General features: G+C 42.8%; 1 protein-coding gene across 1 annotated transcript in view; it reads right to left on the bottom strand.

Moving 5' to 3' along the window:
* The window catches only part of shank1 (SH3 and multiple ankyrin repeat domains 1), a 120058-nt gene that overhangs the window by 6564 nt on the left and 93578 nt on the right, over window positions 1–19916 (bottom strand). The window contains exons 16-25 of the mRNA XM_053239232.1: window positions 14122–14204; window positions 13726–13850; window positions 13491–13626; window positions 11857–11937; window positions 9448–9456; window positions 9295–9321; window positions 8297–8353; window positions 7928–8040; window positions 6941–7061; window positions 1723–5287 (exon numbers count right to left, since the gene is read on the bottom strand). Coding sequence (XP_053095207.1) covers window positions 1723–5287; window positions 6941–7061; window positions 7928–8040; window positions 8297–8353; window positions 9295–9321; window positions 9448–9456; window positions 11857–11937; window positions 13491–13626; window positions 13726–13850; window positions 14122–14204 — 4317 coding nt within the window. The remainder of the gene's footprint in view (window positions 1–1722; window positions 5288–6940; window positions 7062–7927; window positions 8041–8296; window positions 8354–9294; window positions 9322–9447; window positions 9457–11856; window positions 11938–13490; window positions 13627–13725; window positions 13851–14121; window positions 14205–19916) is intronic.

Raw genomic sequence — 19916 nt, 5'->3', positions numbered from 1 at the left:
TGCTAGACTGGAAAGAGCATCACAAAAGACTGGAAAAGCATAACAAAAGAAGAATGCAATAGTTTGGTGATGTCACTGGGTCGCCGACATGATGCAGTTATTGCAAGCAAAGGATATGCAACCAAATATTAAATGTTATTTACTTTAAGACTGTCTGTACTTTTGCTCAACTAAAAATTGGATGGTCTGCCACTAAAGGTGCCATGTTCTAAGTTGTTTAACACTTTTAGATGTACATATCAGGAAATGAAAGCTGAAATTCTGATCTATTATTTCGCATTCATCTTTTGATCTCAAACCCAAATATCTTCAGTGTATAGCAAAAACAAAAGAATTGGCCTTGCCGTTCCAATACTTTTGGAGGACTGTATATAGACAGAGAGAAGAGTGGTGCAGTTACCTGTGTCTGAGGAAGGACAGACAGATGGACATGGACAGTAGGATTAAAGCAGAGATCACAAAAAAGAAGGAACAGTTTAAACACACAAATTCAGACAAGGTTTACATAGACAATGTAGACCAATTCAGCAAAGACAGTCCAGCACAGTCATGCACTCATAGATGCTATCAATCAGGAAGCAAGATTGGTGCAAATACACAAGAACAAATTTTGGTGTAACTGTTCTTACAAGGTGCATACTTCGCACAAAAAAAGTTTACTTAAAAAAATTACATAGTTTACTGATGTTGTTGGAAGAATGTTGGTCATGTATTTATGGATATATGGCCTTGCAAGACCAAAAAAATGCCATGATTAATTTATTATATTTGGGTTAAGTAGAAAATTTCTAAACAGTGTAATTTTGATCTTTTGCCAAAGTATTCCTTTGAGGCATGATTACACAATTACAGTACATGTAAATATACATCAGATTTTGCACAGTTCTGTCAAACTAGACTGCATTTTAGAGATTTATATTTCAATAAGTGTATTTTGAACAGAGCAGAACAAAATGTATAAAATGCACTAACCCATTCAAACTAATTTAAACAGTGCACTTTATAACCAGCAAAATAGTAAAGCTTTTCCAAACATTTTCTTCAAACCAAGACTTTTTGTCTGCCTTAGTAGGCATTAGGTTTGTTGTTAGTCAGACAACATGCAAAATAACATGCAATTTACTGCTGTATTTCTTTTACACACAAAGGCCCTGTGATAAGTAATTACAATAGATGCAAGCAGGTAGAATTTGGCATGCATAATATACTGTACTGTATCCTTTAATAATATATAAATCTTATAGAAATTTTTTAATTTAATTTATTTTTCAACGTCAAGTGCTTTTATTATTCATTACATCAGTCATTATTTAAAAAAGAAGTAAGGTCAAAGGCCTTACTTCACTTCAGTGAGAGCTTATTAAGTAGGTCTTAAGCTCTTTGGTTCAGTGGTTAATTTGTTGGGTTGCTACTCAGAAGGTCATGAGTTCAAGCCTTGAAACCACCAAGTACCACTACTAGGCCCTTGAGCTTGGGCCACTGACCCTCTCTGATCAGGACTGACCTCAGCCTTGTAATAAGCTGGGATATGTGATGAAGATAATTTCATTGTGCTCTACTTGTATATGTGAAGATAAAGTATAAATTCAGATTTGCAGCCCCTGACTTTATATAATATAAACACACACCAATGGCAGAGTCAAAAATGGATACATGCAGTCAGAGATCTACCAGTCTCATCACAAATACATGCAGGCATACTGACACTACTCTCACACACACCTGTGCCTGCTGAGTGATCGCTGTGCTCCCCAGTTCTCCACTCCCTTGCTCCTTTGTTGCAATTTGGTGTTCAGTTCACTGATGATGCTTGCTTTCATGCCCGACATGGGTGGGTGCAGTTTACGCCCTTCCACATAAGTCCCATCAGACTGAGCCCCACTTTCAGTCACTATCTGCGTAGCGCTAGTTGACCCATCACCCCAAAGGGGCTTCATCTCAGGCGTTCGGGGTCGATCAAAGTACATAACAGCGGAGCGAGACAATCCTTGTCCTTCCCTAATGCTGTAACCATCCCGAGTGTCCTCTTCCTCTCCCTCCTCCGGCTCCTCCTCCTCAGGCTCTTCCTCCCCACGGCGTCTGTGATAGGCTGGTGGAGCCGTGCTGGTCTGCCGTCTGAGCTCTGATGCACGACTGCCCTCTCTGTACCGTTGCATTTTGGGGTACGTGGAAGCAGTGCTTGCTGCTTTAGTGTTGTGCATTTCAAAAGTCTGTCCATCCAGATAGCTCATGTAGGACTCTAAGAAATCTGCTCCACTTGTCCTGTCACTTTCTGCTGCTCTCTCCATCCTTTCTCTGACTCCCCCACTGCTAAGTGCCAGGATGCTGTCCAGATGGTGGTCACTGCTGCTGCGGCTGTCCAGCTCCTCAATACCAGAGTCCACCACGGTCTCCTGGGACTCGCCACTCTTGGCCATGGTTGAGGTGGGTGGTGGGTGGTGCTCAGCACTGGGCCGCCTACTCCCACTCCCTGTGGCCACTGTGGAAACAGTCGCCATGCGCTGGGTGTGCATGCTGACAGCAGGCACAGTGCTAGCAGCAACAGCAGCTGTAGTGGTGGTGGTTGCTGTGGCACAGGTTGCGGTCATGGAGAGGCTGGAAGTCCCCCTCAAAGTGACGGATGTAGCAGGGGTGGAAGAAGCAGCAGGAGGTCCTCCGTAGGCAGGGGGAGCTGGGATTGTGATAAGTGGTGGTGTGGGAGAAGTGGCACGTCTGGTTGCAGGAGTGCTGTTATAGAGTTGATGCGTCTGAGACAAGCTGTAAGGTCTGTGGTAGGAAGAGGGAGGAGGAGGTGGTGACACAGAGGGAGGTGGAGGGGGTCCAGAAGGTTGTAGGGTGGAAGGTGAAGGAGGTGGGGGAGGGTTGGGGGATGCAGGAGAGGGAGAAGGGGCAGACTGGGTCAAATTAGCAACTTCACTATCATAGGAAGTGAGACTGGAGGTGGTGGAGTCACCAGCCTGTGGAGAGGGCAGGGGTGTCTGAGCAGGGAAGCCAGTCATGAAGGCATCTTTTGGGGGAGGTGGAGGTGGCGGCGGAGGTGCTGCCTGGTGTTGTTGCTGCCGGGTTGCAAGGTTGTTAGCAATTATAGCAGAATAACCTACTCCACGATCAAAGCTATTAGCAAATTCTAGTGGAGGTGGCAAAGGTTCAGCAAACACAAACTCATCATCTGCGTCCACTGAGGGAGCTGGAGGAGGGAGGACCATCAGTCCCATGCCGCTGCCTCCCTCTCCCCCAGTCCCTGGCCCTGCTGCTGTGCGTGTGGTCATGGCAGTAGGTGGAGGAGATGGAGGGGTGAGTGAGAGGATGTATGTTCCTGCCTCACTCTCCATCCTCAAGAAGGATGGTCTCCGGGGTTGTTGAGTAGTTGGCTGTGTGGATGGCTGTTGCTGCTGGCTCTGAGCTCTTTCTATCTCTCTCTCCCTCTCTCTCTCCCTCTCTCGTTCCCGGGAACGTTCCCTCTGCCGCTCTCTCTCTCGTTCCTTCTGTGTGGGTTGGTAGTGCTGAGACTGGTAGTGGTGTGTGTGGACTGTTTTGTCCTCAGAGAAACGAACCCTCAGCCCTTCCCTGGATGGTGCAGCTCCTGCAGCTTCTCTCTCAGCACGTTCCCCAGTCTCCTCTGTCCAACCTCCCCCTGCTCCTCTAAGGATCCTGGGTGATGGAGGCCGAGTGGAGGTGGTGGTGGCAGCTAGTGAAGAGGATGTGACAAGGTATGAGGAAGAGCTGGAGGACTGAGCAGCAGAAGAGATCATGGAGGAAGAGGGGGTGGCTGAATGAGAGAGCAGTGATGATGGTGGGGCAGTGGATGAAGGAAAAGGCCCCACGCTGGAGAGTTGGCGGGTGAAGTGGTGTTCACCAGCCCTTTCCCTGCGCATCCGTCCATCATCCTTTAGGGCTCGTTCCCGTGCAGCTAGAGCTAGGCCCAGTGGAGATGATGGGTCTAGAACTTTCCCTGTCAGTGGGTGGATGAAGGTGGTGGTAGGCTGTTGCTGTTGTGGCTGTTGACGGCTGGCTCCCAGGTAGAAGTCAGCAGGTACAGACTTAGGCTGATAGTCCCCCAGAGGCGCAGATGTGGAATACTCAGGTAGACCAAAGGCAGGTGGCATGCTGCGAGCATGTTGAATGAATGTGTCGCCTGAGAACATGCCCTCATCAATAGATTTGGAAGGTCTCAGGCGAGGTGTAGGCTGGGAGCTCAGTTGCTGCTGCAGCTGCTGCTGGGAGGCCTGACTCCTTCCTATTCCTGCTACCCCAGTACTCCCTGCCAGTTCCTCCTCAGCAGAGAGAAAAAAGGAGGCACTCTTCCGTCGAGCTTCATGGAAGCGCTCACGATCTCTGCGGGCTGCTCCCACAATGGCTGCACCAAACTGGCTAGTGAAGTCCAGATTCTCCTGAGGTCTGAGTGGTGGCAGTGAGGGTGGTGGTGGTGGAGGGACTGATGGTGGCTCAGGTGGGGGCATGGTGGGGGCAGGTGGGGGTGCAATGGGTGGGGCTTTGGAGCTGTCGGTTTCTCCTGGAAGGGGCACATCAGCCTCGACACTGCTTCCTTGGCTACTGCGTCCACTGCTGCTAGTGGAGGGGGCTTTGACAATGATGGTTGGGATAGGAATGGAGCTCTTTTCCACTGAACCTTTACTTCCTAATGTGCCCTGGCCAGAACGTAGGTCTTCTACCTTTGACTGCTTTACCAGAGGCCCCTTGCCTCTTCGGACACCCACTTTCTGGACTCCACCCGCAGCTGCTGTCCCTGCTGTTGTGCGGTCCACTCTTGTCTGCTGGCTCTGAGCAGTCTGTTGTTGCTGAGGAATCACTGTAGCCACACTAGTGGGTGGAACTGCATTGCTGTAGCCCCTTCTCAAACCAGCTGACCTTGCTCCTGCTGCACCACTAGCTCCTGTGGAATCTCCTGTGTAACCCACGACCTTCCTGGAAGCAGTCCTGCTGGGGACAGAGGGGTGCGCTTGGGCATGAGAATAAGAGGTTGCGTGGTCAGAAACTGCAGAGCTTGTGGGTGGTCCAGGGGACCTGTCCCTTGGTCCATGAGCGTAGTGAGATGACTGGGAATAAAGCTGATAGTGGGTGGAGGTGGAGGTAGACTGAGAGACCGATACTGAAGGCTGTTGGGATGTCTTGCCTCTCCAGCCCATAGGAGGTGCCGAGGAGAAAGGGGGATCAGGGGGCGCTGTGGTTGGTGGAGGGGGAATGTCATCTGGGCCGGGGACTGAAAGGCTTCGTGCAAACTTCATGGCTGGAGGATGGAGGAACTGCTTCTCCTCCTCAGGAACCCCTGAAGTATGAGAGATAGATGTGAGAAGAAAGAAAAAGAAAAAAGAGGATGAAAGAATGACAGATGATGTAGGGTTAACATGTGACAGAGACCTATAAGATAAAATAAATATGAAACTAGAAAAAGACATTTCACAGATAATTAATCGATTAATTGAAAGTTGTATAACCAATAAAAATGAAATCTGGTCCAAGTCCATCTTGTAATACTTCTGTCTGTCTGTCTGTCTGCCTGCTTGTCTGCTTGTATGTTAGCTTGCCTGGTTAATATTAGTGTTAGTGTCTATATTATGCGCGTCTTCCAGCATAGACAGGGAGAGGTTAGTACTCCTTACGGCAGCAAATCAGTTCCTGTGTCTGTATGTATCTGTGTTAGTTGCAATGTGTGTGATCATGTTACAAAAACTGGCAAACTGTTTTGTAACAGAAACCACAGTGAATTCAACAATTCTGTGTTTATCCAGTAAGAGGGTTGGAATTAAGCCCTAAGATTCTCAGCAGAGATTTAGCAGTAGGTCATTCACAATTTTTAATTTTAACACCAGGGTTGCCAACCTTTTAGGAATTGTTTAGAGTGAGAGTTTCAGAAACCATGGTTGGTTTATTTTCTTACTAACCGACCACGTGAAAGGAACTGGGCAGTATGGCAGGTAGTGTTGCTGCCTCACAGCTCCTGGGTTCCTGGTTTGATGATGAGCTTGGGTTACACGAAATGAATAGTTGTCTGCTGCTTATCTAGTGTAAACACAGGGTAAGAATAGCCTAAAAAGAATGCATTCGAGTTAAAGACATTCTAATACTTTTTTAAACACTTTAATATGTTAAATGTAATTTCAGACTTAAATGCCCTGTTTAGTAAATAGTGCACTACTACTGATGTCATTTTACATCCAACAACAGCTCTTTATATATAATTCTTGGCTATAAGCAAACAGAATATAGGATAGTCAGCCAATTGATAGTCTTGTTTATGAATCAGTTTGCCATGCTAAAATAGCTAACATTCTAGTAGGATTTTTTTTAGGATTTGTGTAAAAGAGGAATGTGAAAGCTGGCAACCCTGCTCGATACAGAATGATAGCATTATCTATGTTGGGAAATGGGTAATTATTCATGTTCAGAGTTTGTGTGTGCTAAAACACAGACATTTTGAAGTGTTTACATGGGCAGTCAAATGATTTCCACTAAGAACAAGAGTGGCTCATTAAGATTTAAAAGAACTGGAAAAAGTGGAGGGTCTGAATAAACCCAGTTTAACCCATTAGCATAGCTGCTGCTGCGCTACAAGCTACAGACGTGCTCTTTATAGCAAACTGCAAAAGCAAGAGTTTTTTTCTGCTACAGCAGCCTGGTAAAAACCATCCTGAATCTTACCACAGTTCACTGTGTTCCACTCCATAAATGTAGCCTAGTATAGCAAGGTTTGTGACATGACATCAACATGGCTTCTTTGTCTGTTTTGGTATGATAAAATAAACCAGGCTGAAACTCATGGAGCAAAACAAAGTGGAAGCTGGTGAGATTCAAGCGTTTGGTGTTGCCAGGCTGCATTTTTGCAAAACAAAGTGGCTATATTGGCACTCTAGAAGCACAGGCACAGGCAAAAACACAGCTGCGCAGACAGACAGGCAGACAGACAGACGGACAGCCTCACCGATGGACTTCTGTCGCAGCATACCGTGCTGGGGGGCGTGGCCAGACACAAATGTGCCACGGTCATAGCCGAGCCCTGGCCCAGACGACGTTATTCCCATCCCTGATTGGTCGAAGTTTGACTGGTGAAAAGAAAAGGAGGGGTGGGAGGAAATGGAGTGATATAGTCAATATATAGACTACATATTTATTCTTTTCACTGTGAAACAATTTATCTGAAAGGTTTAATTACACAAGTCTTAAAGTGGACCTCCAATTCCTTTAGCCACCAGAGGGTGCTGTAGCTCTGAGCCATTAAACACTTTTTTCTTTTTTAAATACAAATGTCACAGTTCAAGCCTAAGATGCAAATAATTAGATATTACAAACAGCACCAACAAATTGTGACACTCTTTTGCAAAACAGTTTACATTTAATGCAAAACCCTTCTGTCCTCTTGCTTCTGATACTTTTTGTTTGTATTCCTTTCGTGTCATAGTTTCATGAATGACATTAAAAGAAAAGCCATAAATAGCAAACAAAATAAAAAATATAATGATTATTTCAAAAAAACAAAGTGTAAATCAATTCATAAGAAATCTAAATGGTAATGCATTAACTAAACAGTAAACATTATTCAACTAATGCACAATTAATTTTTTTTGTAATTTCATTAATTTTTTTTTGTAATTTCATTACTTTTTTCATTACTTTACATTTTCCTTATTTTTTAGTAAACTTTTCCATGTGTTCCTGTTATTTCTTATCTATTTTTAACACATTTTCTTTACCATGTACATTTTTCTGACTTTCTTTATCAAACTGAAGTAATGATAATAAATAAATAAATACATCTAAAAAAAAAAGGACTGTAGCAAAGAGAAAGTGATCTTGAAAACATTTTGTGATTTTTTTTTTCTCCATCACCACCAAGACGTCAATTTGATTTTAAACATCACTGGATATTTACAACTACATTCGTCGACACTAAACACACAGACACACACACCTCGTTGTAAAAACCCCGGCCTCTCTCCCGCTTCACTGCTTGACCTCGTGGAACTGGGGTCTCGTTGGTGCTGATGGTCTGCTGCGCTGCGGCTAAAATCTCATCCAGCTTGTCTGAAAACAGAGAGGAACCCACTCTATAAAGTTCTGTTAGCGAGACTTATCCAGCCCTGAGGAACCATGCCAACAGGAACAAAAAGATTTTACCAGTTTTTCATAAAAATATCAGCTCAAATCTTCATAAACGTGTTTCAAACGACAGTGTTAAGCACTGTAATGTCATTTTTAAATAAACAGTGTATATATCTGCGTATTTACACATTCATCCACATCACTGAGCAGAAATGCACAAAATACTGAGATTGCTTACTCAAAGCCATCTGATAGACGGTCCTTTTTTTCTCTGTAGCTTGTGAGGATTCAAACTCTGTAAAACACACACACACACACACACACACACACACACACACACACACACACGGTTATGGTGACTCCTGATTGGATTCGGCCCATAAACAGATTTACAGGCTCGCTCTGAGCCACAGGAGAAAGGCTACAGGCTTTTTTTCTCAACCCTCAGCTCACGTTTTACATGAAGTCTTACAGGAATATGGTCGAGTTTTAAAAGCAATGATGTCTCAGGTTTGTTTGTTCAAAATGTGGTATAAGTTTAATCTGTCTTTCCAGAAAAGTGCAGAGTGACATCAAGCATTTTTTTTTTTAAACCTCCTGACCAATCAGCACTCCAGATAATCTAAGGCTATTAATAAAGAGATTTTTAAAAACATATAATTGTTGATGTGGTGAAGTTTTCTGTAAGGAGACATTTATATAATATTTATGGAAGGAGTCTCCAGTGTCAGCACTTTGTAACAGTCAGAGGTAAAGCTGTAACTTTAAGTTTTCCGACATCCTCATGACAGACGAGTTTACGTTTCTTTGCGGTTTCACACACTTTTTTTGTCTTACTAACTTCAAGAGAGAGAAAAAAGAGAGGCTGGTGAGGGAACGACTATTTATAGCTGCTATAAGTGAGAACAGGAACTCACTTACACACAACAATAAACGTAACTATAAAAGGATTTAAAAAAACATACATCTTGTTGTTCCTTAGTAAATGAAAAATTGTAATTGTTGGCAAATTGCCATGGTATAAGAGAAATAAAACACTTTGGGATGAACCTTTACACAAAAAGAATCCATTTTGCTCAGGTCACATAACACCATCTTTATTTTCCTAAAACAAAAATTTTCCTTTTGTTCCTTACGACATGTTTAACAGAAAATATTTCATTGCTGACACTTTTTTCTTGAAAATGCAAAAAATGCAAGTGTGAAAGCAACCTTACACACACACACACACCTTACCTGATTTTTTTTTCCACGGGGCTGAAGCTGTGAGAGGAAGCAAACGAAGAGTTTCAATTAAGATTTATTCAAATAAATATGAATCAAAGTGGAAATTTAGGACTGCATGCTAGACACACACACAGTAAGCAGTCATGCATCTGTATTTCTTACCTCTGTCAACTGTGTGGCATCGACCAGGACAAGCAATAGGAAGGAAAAGGGGTCAAAGGTCAATGAGGTTAAGGGTTAGAGCTCTAAGACAACTGCATTAGGGGAACGAGTGTACAAGAAGGGTTCAGAGGAGCCACTAGAGACTGAAAGACTGCTGGATGTATAAGTGGTGAAAGGTGATCTTGGGTCACTTTAAGAAGCTATGCTGCAATTTTACATAAATAATACTATTTGAAAGCAACACGCCGCTCTTAAATGACGGCATCACAGCCAGGTTTCTAGTGCACTATTTCTGCTGAAGTGATCACAGCTCTCATACTGCAACAGTAACTGGGAGAGGTGTGAGGGTTGAAATGAGGTGAGCGAACCTGAGCTGCATTAATTCAGCACATTAGAATAAAGCATATGGCGGAGATTGGCACATCGTTGGCATGCTTTTAACACCTGCCTCTTATTTATAAGGTTAAAATGACCTGCTGAGAAAAAGGGAGGGTGAGTCGGCACCAAAATATATATTTTCATGCTTTTCCCCTTACCCTAAATCAAATTAGAAGTGTATTATCATCTGAATCACTTCTAACATTTTAGCTGCGCCTTCAGACTTTAGGCCACGCCTCCATCGTGAAAAGGGTGAGGTCTGAGCGTGTGTTTGGGTCTGAATGCAGTTATACAGCAAATTTTCTGATAACCGATGAAATAAAAACAGTTCTTTTTTGTGGATGTGTGCAGTAATAACTGTGGCAATAACACGTCCTGCTCATTATCTGCAGGTTTGGGATCACTGAGCTGTGAGGACACACTGGGACTTTGTCTCAGGCGTCCACCTGCTGAGTCTCCAGCCCACACTGAGCATGCTCAGAACCAGAACCAGGACAGCCCACACTGAGCATGCTTAGAACCAGAAGCACAGAACACAGTATAATTTGCACATGCTCAGAACCACATAATCGGCCTGCACTGCGTATGGTCAGAACCAGTCAAACCTGCACTAAGTGTGCTCAAAAACCATCCAGTCCACACTGAGCATGCTCAGAACCTGTCCAGTCCACACTAAGCATGCTCAGAACCTGTCCAGTCCACACTAAACATGCTCAGAACTTATCTAGTCCACACTGAGTGTGCTCAAAACATGTGCAGTCCACATTGAGAGTGTTCAGAACCCATTCACGCTGCACTAACCTGCTCAGAACCAGTCCAGTCTGCTCAGAACCAGAACCTGTCCAGCTTCTATTGAGTATCTTCAGAGCTATAAGTAATCTGATATGCATCAAGCAAGCTCAAAACCAGAACCTGTCATATTTCCAGGACCAGATCAGCCTGCACTTAATGACTTCAGACCAATCCTGTCAAAACCTCACTGAGCATGAACTGCCCAGGGTGTACTGAGCATGCTCCTGACATGAACCTGACAAACCTGCACTGAACACTGAGCGTCAGAACCATTCCAACACACACTGTGCATATCCAGTCCATACTGAACATGGTCAAGGCCTGAGCAGTATCTATTCAGCATTTTCAGAACTAGAAGCAATCCAATCTGTACTGAACATGATCAGAACCAGGACTAGTCCAGACTGTACTGAATATGTTCAGACCCTGACAAACCTGCACTGAACATGCTCAGAACCAGAAAAGGTCCAGCCTACCTTTAATGTCTGCAGAACCAGAACCACTGCAGCTGGCACTAAACATGCTCAGAACTAGAACCACTCGAACCCACACTGAGTATGCTCAGAGCCAGTCCAGCATCTACTGTGTGTCTTCAGAACCAGAACCACTCCAATCCACACTGAGCATGCTCAGAACCCGTCCAGCCTGCCCTGTGCATTCTCTGAACCAGCCAACACAAAGTCTCCTTTTCCACCAACACCCACCCCCTGTGGTGTTACTACGGCAACAAAGACACAAACTACAGCCGCTCGGGAACGTGGGAATGCTGTGGCCGTATGATGGGGCTGAGTTTTTATTTTTCAGCGGGGCAGAAAGAGAAAGAGGGGTGAGGGTGGGCGGGGTTATTTTGGGTGAGGATGGGGGGTGTTACCTGTACTGTGGGTGCTGACAGTGACAGTGGGAGATCTCTGAAAGAACATGAGATGGATTGAGACTTGACGCTTTAATTTTTTCACCCCCATCCCTCTGTTCTTTCGTCTCCCTCTCATGTGTCTCGCCACATTTTTTTTTCTTTTAGTCATCTTTCCTCCTGAAGACATCGCTGGCTTTCTGCTTCTCATCCGCCCTCATTCTTCGTCTTTCTCTCTCTCTCTCTCACACACACACACTCTCTACCCCTCTCACAAGCTGTCTTCTCCAATCTCATCCTAACTCCCATATGTACTTGCGCTCGCTCAACTGTCTCTACATCTATTCTCTGATCTTTTCTATCCTCATCATTTTCATCCCAGTCCTTACCCATCTCCTCCAGCTCCGAGGTCATGGATTTGGAGCGCAGTGCGATGGCCGGAGTGCTCAGCCTTTTACTCTGCTGTGGGACTGAGGAAAAGTAAGAGAAAGAAAGATCACCATTGTTAGGAATAACATCATCATCATCATCATCATCCTCTTTATTATATACAGAGCAGCTTGAAAACTTTCTCACTTTGAAGGTCAAACATTTTGAAGTAGATTGTTGGAAGGGCCCAAGCCACAGACATTTTTCATTTAGAACACAGCCATTGTGATTTTCCCCCAATCAATGCCAGCAATGCATTTGGCTAGACCATCAACTCCTCAAGCACATTTTACCTAGTGTTCACACTGGCAGCCATTTTTCACCCCACATTGCACCTAAATCTCTTCAGGCTGGTCTCCAGTAGGCATGAAACTCTAGGAACACCTAGTAACACAGACTTTCCATCTTTCTGTCTGTGTGTAACAATGTGTGTTATATGTTTATTTCTCAACAGACGATAAACTGGTTCTGATCAATATATGAATAAATCAGCTAATATTCACAAGCAAGATAAAATTCATTTATTCATCTTTATCCTGGTCAGGATGGAGGTGTATCCCGGGAAATCGGGGAACCCAGAGGAATCCCACACGGTCATGGGAAGATCACATTATATATTTATGTCCACTGTTAAAAGCCCAATACAAATAAAATCGAATTGAATTGAATCACATGAAACTCCACACAGACAGTAATCTGAGCTGAGGATCTACCTGGAGACCCTGGAGCTGTGAGGCATCAATGCTCCCGCAAATTACAATGCTTTAATGTAATTAATATTCCACCTGGCAACATGTACACTGGAATATACTACACGCTTAGAAGAAAGCTTGACCCAAGAGTTTTGTTGGAAGTTCGTAGTTACGTGTTATAGTTAGGAGTTCGTAGCGTCATACTTAGAATCCTCTCTGTTAAGGAAAATATTTGTATGGATATTTTTTTTGGATGCACAAAGATTTTTGAATAGTCTCATCTGCTATTCGTACATTACTTTAAACAAAATGTGAACCTGATCTTATTAAAGGTTTCATATCATTACAAAGAAACGAGGGTGATGTGTGTGGATTTAATTTCAATGTCATATAAAGAAAGCTGTAAATGCTAACCGTGATCTTAACACTTGTATTATTTCCATACAAATTGTTAGTAACTTCTACTACAACTAACTTTTCATTTAAAGTAAAATATTTAATTTTTACTGTTAAATACTTGAGCACAATTAAGACTCTACATTATTATATATTATTTCGACTCACTGCTTGCACATTTAACAATTTTGCATGCTGGATTGAGTTTGGGGGTTTTCCATACAGTTAATTAATTATAATTATAAGTTTTTTGTCATTAAATTTTTTTAACAGTAAATCAGTGATGTATTACATACATATATACATATACATATATACTGTCCATTTAAAATTTAGTGAATTTACACAGAATGGTTTTGTCATCCCGATGTCATGTTTCATTTTTATCTCCCACCACACCTAGCTACAATCGAGCAAAAACATGCCTTCGTATGGAAGAAAAATGTTTTATGATTTCCAATTCATGCCATCTATAAGCATTATACAATCATCATCAGCATTCTTACTTTTCTTTCGGGAGCCTTCCTCCATGTCAGGATTGCGGGTTACCATCACCACTTTGACCATCAAGCTGTTTCCGCCTTGTCTGATCATGTTGACCACCTGCCTGTGGCCGACTTTCACCACATTCTGACCATTTACCTGAGGGAAGATAGCGTAGAAGTGTCAGTTACCACACTAGTCAATTAGGAAGTGAAAAATAAATCCATGTTCTAATCCATGATGCCGTCATGCACGCACCTCGATCAAGAAGTCGCCCATTCGTAGACCAGCCCTCCAGGCTACGCCTCCCTCGTCAACAGACTCAAGGTACTGCAGTGCTGGAAAGGCTGGGGTGGGTGTAAACTCTTCAATGGGTGTCTGTGCTACAAAACACACACCCACACAGTTCCAGATATGAAAGAAATTCTAGATATCACGTACTGGAGTGACATAGTGTCTGCTATACAAGTCGCAGAGGCAGTGAAGGGTAGGTCATGGGTAGGAGAAACGATGATGTCACCTAACCTGAGGTTTGAATACAACAGTGGAATAATAGAGCACTTGGCAATGCATCAATATGAGTCCATTGAGAGAGAGAGAGAGAGAGAGAGAGAGAGAGAGTGAATGGCAGACAGTGAGGATGAGGCTTCTTACCCTTGGCCCCTCTCAGCACAAAGCCGAAACCCTCGCTGTCTTTTTTCTGTAGGAGCACTGTTTTCTCCTTGATTATGTAGTCACTAAGAGAAACATAGAGATAGAGAAGGAGGAAGGTTTAGTGGAGGAGAAACACTGAGCGGAGTTGGCAGTGTGAGCGGTGGTGCCGGGTACAGAATACAGAGAGGGCAGAGAAACGCAGGGAGAGAGAAGAGCAAAAAGGAGAGAGACAGAAACAACAAAAAGTCGTCGAAGCAGGTGATAGTCCTACAGCACCTGGCTTAAACCTAGGGGAAGGCAGGGTCAGAGAACAGGGGGAAAAGAGGGCTTGGTTTGGAGAATGCATAGTAGGAATATCTGCATACTCCTGTCCTGTCATTCGTCTGTAACACTGTGCAACCACTGTAAGCGTGCAAGCGCTTTAACACTGTAACACTGAACACACATGTAACTCAGCAGCCAGTATAACAGTGCAACCCCTGTAACACTCATTTACATTTAATGGCATTTGGCAGACACCCTTATCCAGAGCGACTTACAATTATCTAATTTATACAACTGAGCAGTTGAGGGTTAAGGGCCTTGCTCAAAGGCCCAGCAGTGGCAGCTTGGTGGTGCTGGGATTTGAACTCTCAACCTTCCGATCAGAAGGCCAATGTCTTAACCACTGAGCTACCACTTCCTACTCCAAAAGGTGTAACACTGCAACTACTGTAAAGCTTCAAAACCAATAACACTGTAGCCATTGTAACACTCCAAACTGCTGGTCGCTAGTAGGCATGGAACTCTAGTAACACCTAGTAACACAGACAGTCCACCTACCAGCATGTTTTTGGAAGGTAGGAGGAAATCTGAGAACCCAGAGGAATCCCACAAGGACAGGGGAAGATCACATTATATATTTATGTAAAGCAGCTTTGCAACAATGTCCACTGAAATAAAATCAAGCACTAGCATTTCAGCCACCATAACACTGCAACTACTGTAACACTGAAACTACTGTAACACCCAAACACTGTAACACCCCAAACACAGTAACACTGCAACTACTGTAACACTGAAACTACTGTAACACCCAAACACTGTAACACCCCAAACACAGTAACACTGCAACTACTGTAACACTCCGAACACTGTAACACCCCAAACACAGTAACACTGCAACTACTGTAACACAGCAACTACTGTAACACCCCGAACACTGTAACACCCCAAACACAGTAACACTGCAACTACTGTAACACAGCAACTACTGTAACACTGCAACTACTGTAACACAGCAACTACTGTAACACCCCAAACACTGTAACACCCCAAACACAGTAACACTGCAACTACTGTAACACTCCGAACACTGTAACACCCCAAACACAGTAACACTGCAACTACTGTAACACTGCAACTACTGTAACACTGAAACTACTGTAACACCCAAACACAGTAACACTGCAACTACTGTAACACCCCGAACACTGTAACACCCCAAACACAGTAACACTGCAACTACTGTAACACAGCAACTACTGTAACACCCCGAACACTGTAACACCCCAAACACAGTAACACTGCAACTACTGTAACACAGCAACTACTGTAACACCCCAAACACAGTAACACTGCAACTCCTGTAACACTGCAGCTACTGTAACACCCCAAACACTGTAACACAGCAACTACTGTAACACCCTAAACACTGTAACACTGCATCTACTGTAACAATGCAACCACTATAAAACAATCATGCTAAGTTTAACATACACTGTAATGATCTGCTACAATGTAACACTGTAACTCCTGTCCTCTGACATTACAAAATATTGTAACACTGTCATTAGCATTATCACTGACATCTGTAACACTGTAACTCATGTCTTTGGCTTTTACTGTATACTGTACCAAACACATCTCCTTCACGGTAACTCATGTTCCGTGTTTTTACTGTAGCACTGGCATTACCTGTAACACTGTAACACATGTAGCTTAAGGTTACTACAGCTGGCATTATCTGTGAAGCAACTCCTGTCCTTTGCTGCTACTGTATACTGTATTGAACACAGTTCCTCCCTTTATCTGTACCTCGGATTCCCTGATGTTATTGTAACTCCTATCCTCTGCCATTACTAAATATACAGTAATTTGTTACATGAATGCCAGAACTCTGTAACGCCTGTTGCTAATACGGTGGACAGTCTTTATGTTGAAAGCATGAGAATACTGTAACACCGGTATTATCTGTACCTTAGCTTTTCGTACATTTATGGCATACTGTATTGATGACACAGGGTCACACCGTAACTCATTTCTCCTTACATTACTCTAACACTAGCCTTATGTGGAACACTGTGTCTATCTATGACCCATACTTTTACTGCATGATGGAGAGCAAAAGAAGGGTGAAGGAAGCACATGACCCCCCCCAATACACTCAGCAACATGGCATCTTGGTGCTTGTAAGAAGCTTTTGAAGTCTTCACTTTCTGCAGCTTCGATATGTGATGTTTATATGTGCAGCGGGCACAGTAAGTAAGATGTTGGCGGTTACCTAAGCAACGGCCAGAACTGGAAATAAGAAATAGCCAAGCTAATATGTAGACATACACTGTGAAGAGAGCTACAGCATGTGAGCCTGGCACCGATAGTGCTCGGAATTAGTCATCTAGAAGCCAACACTCCTACCAGAGGGACATCTGAAAGACAAAGCCGTCACGGACGCTCTGAAACCGAACAATTAAAACGCAGTCGGACAGTCAAACCCCGAGCGAAGTTAACAAGTGTGTGAGCAGCAGCAGATGCTCTGCTTGCACATCCAGCATTGGGTCTATATTTAGACGTGGGTGTGTTTGATGACAGTAGCAAAAAAAATGTGTGTGGGTCTCATGTAATGAGATACGTGGCAGGGAAACAAAATTATACCAGTTCTGTACAAAATACATAATGTTATTATAGTAATATATACAGGAGGAAGTAAGCATTGTTGGCTGCTATAAAGGTTTAAGCAAACGACTGTGAATGGAGGGACATGGAGGAAAGGTGTGGATGTTAGGACTCGTTTATATTTTTACATTCTATAGGTAGGTTTGTAGTCTGCAATGTTCAAAAAATGTAATGCTAAAAAAGTTCCAGAAATGTAAATATCTGAATATTCTGTTCACACACAACACGCTTCAACTTTAAATAGCAACTGAGAGCTATATTTCTATATATATATATATATACATATATATATATATATATATATATATATATATATATATATATATATATATAGCTATATTACCAAGCTATATTCCTGTGGCCATGCCCACTTCATCACCAGCCTCTGGACCCTGTGATGTCATGACAGTAAGGCTGCATGTACATTACAGGCCTTGATGCACATCTCTGATATTTTGACAGAGATCTGATTTTTTTTTTTTGTCCCACTTGTTTTCATATACGAAAGACCTGACCCATATCCAATTCCCGTGTTTACACCATCCTTCTTCTGCCAAAATGTGCTTGAAGGAAAACAGCAAAATTTTACCAGTAGCATCACCGTGGATGAACATGACCCCCATCGTAGAAGCGCTCATTTTCATAGTTTCTTCCAAACATTTTGTCTTGCATGAAAACCTTTTATCTATGGAGAGGTTTATGTAACATATATGGAAGGAGTCTCCAGTACCAGTGCTTTGTAACAGTCAAAGGTGAAGCTGTAACTTAATGTTTTCTGACTTCTTCAGGACAGAGGAGTTGAAGCTTGTTTGCGGTGTGTCATTCTTTAATTAGATTAAAGATGGTAATCGATGGCAAATTGCTGTGGTATAAGAGGAATAAAACACTTTGGGACATGCTGTTTGCAGGGCTCACATCCCTGTGAATGAGCTGTTAATGAGCTGTTACTATAGAAACGATAACATATCAGAACAAGCACTTTAATATAAACCTGTGATTTGCTGCTGCACTACTGTCAGAGCCGCTGTTAGAGAAAACTAATTAACACCAATCACAATCTAGAATTTAACAGAGATGTGGTATAAAGTGTCAACTTCCAAATTTACGACAGCCTTTATCACAGCTCATGTCTGTCAGTTGTCCGAAGGGGCCAGTAAAGCTTTATGAACACTATCAAATCAGGAACATAACCGAAAGTTGTTGCTGTTGTTGTTGCTGTTGTTGTTGGTGTTGTTGTTGCTGTGTGTGTGTGTGTGTGTGTGTGTGTGTGTTTCAGTAGTCAGGTGCTGCTGAGCCACTGTTTCTACTGTACCATGCTGTACCCACATGCTGCTAATCCCACTGTACACTCACAGTTTTAACCCACTCCATCTGTTCCTCTCTCTCTGTCTCTCTCTCTCTCTCTCTCTCTCTCTCTCGCTAAATGCCCTTCTCTTCTGCTTTCTCTCTCAGTGCATCTTCTGTCTCCAGCAGTTTACACTCACTCACTCACACACACTCAATAAGTGAGATGCCAACTGTGAACGTTCTCTCCAGCATCCACAAAAAAAAAAAAAAAGAAAGAAAACTGACAGGAGGGAAATGTGATAACAAAAAGAAATGCATTTATTTACGAGTGATACGAGTCGTATCAGTGTTTATCATACATTAAAGCAATGTTATATATTTTTATACCACAGAGCGGGTGAATGCTCAAATCTGATTGGTCAGAAGGTGTGCATTATTTTCGTATAACAGCTCGGCCAGTAGTTCCGACTGTAACGCGAACAACAGGTTTATGTTAATGCACTTGTTCTAATACGTTATCGTTTCTATGACAACATGCCATATGTATATGGCTCATATACAGGGACTTGTAAGGCGATCGGTCCACAAGATTAATAATACTAAGATTAATAATAAATGGATTTTTAAAAAAACCTTTGACAAAGTAAAATTGTTGATGTGTTGACATTTTTTTGTTAGGAGACGTTCATGTATTTTTTATGGAAGGAGTCTCCAGTGTCAGAGCTTTGTAACAGTCACAGTGTTAAGCAGTTTATCAGCAAAGGAAAGTGTTTAGGACAGAGGAGTTTACGCTTTCTGGTTTCTCTTTATGATGACAGGATTCTTTAGAGAGAGAGAGCGAGAGAGAGAGAGAGAGAGAGAGAGCAAGGCTGGTAAGGGAATGACTGTCACAGCTAAAACGTAAATGCGAACAGGAACAAGAATAAATTAAACATCGTTGGCAAATCGCTGTGGTATAAACGGAATAACACACTGATGATTGGTTAGTGAAGCATTACAGTGATTGGTTAATGAAAGGTTATGATTGGTTAGTGAAGTGTTAGGATGATTGGTTAGTGAAGCGTTACGATGACTGTTAGAGAAGCGTTATGATGATTAGTTAGTGAAGCGTTATGATGATTAGTTAGTGAAGCGTTATGATGATTGGTTAGTGAAGCGTTATGATGATTGGTTAGTGAAGCGTTATGATGATTGGTTAGTGAAGCGTTATGATGATTAGTTAGTGAAGCGTTATGATGATTGGTTAGTGAAGCGTTATGATGATTGGTAAGTGAAGTGTTAGGATGATTGGTTAGTGAAGCGTTATGATGATTGGTTAGTGAAGCGTTATGATGATTGGTTAGTGAAGCGTTATGATGATTGGTTAGTGAAGCGTTATGATGATTAGTTAGTGAAGCGTTATGATGATTGGTTAGTGAAGCGTTATGATGATTGGTTAGTGAAGCGTTATGATGATTGGTTAGTGAAGCGTTATGATGATTGGTAAGTGAAGTGTTAGGATGATTAGTTAGTGAAGCGTTATGATGATTGGTTAGTGAAGCGTTACGATGATTGGTTAGTGAAGCGTTATGATG

This window comes from Pangasianodon hypophthalmus, chromosome 13 (genome assembly GCF_027358585.1).
Source record: "Pangasianodon hypophthalmus isolate fPanHyp1 chromosome 13, fPanHyp1.pri, whole genome shotgun sequence".
Classification (NCBI taxonomy): Eukaryota; Metazoa; Chordata; class Actinopteri; order Siluriformes; family Pangasiidae; genus Pangasianodon; species Pangasianodon hypophthalmus.
Note: the sequence above shows the minus strand (reverse complement) of the source record. Positions and strands in the feature narration are given on the sequence as shown.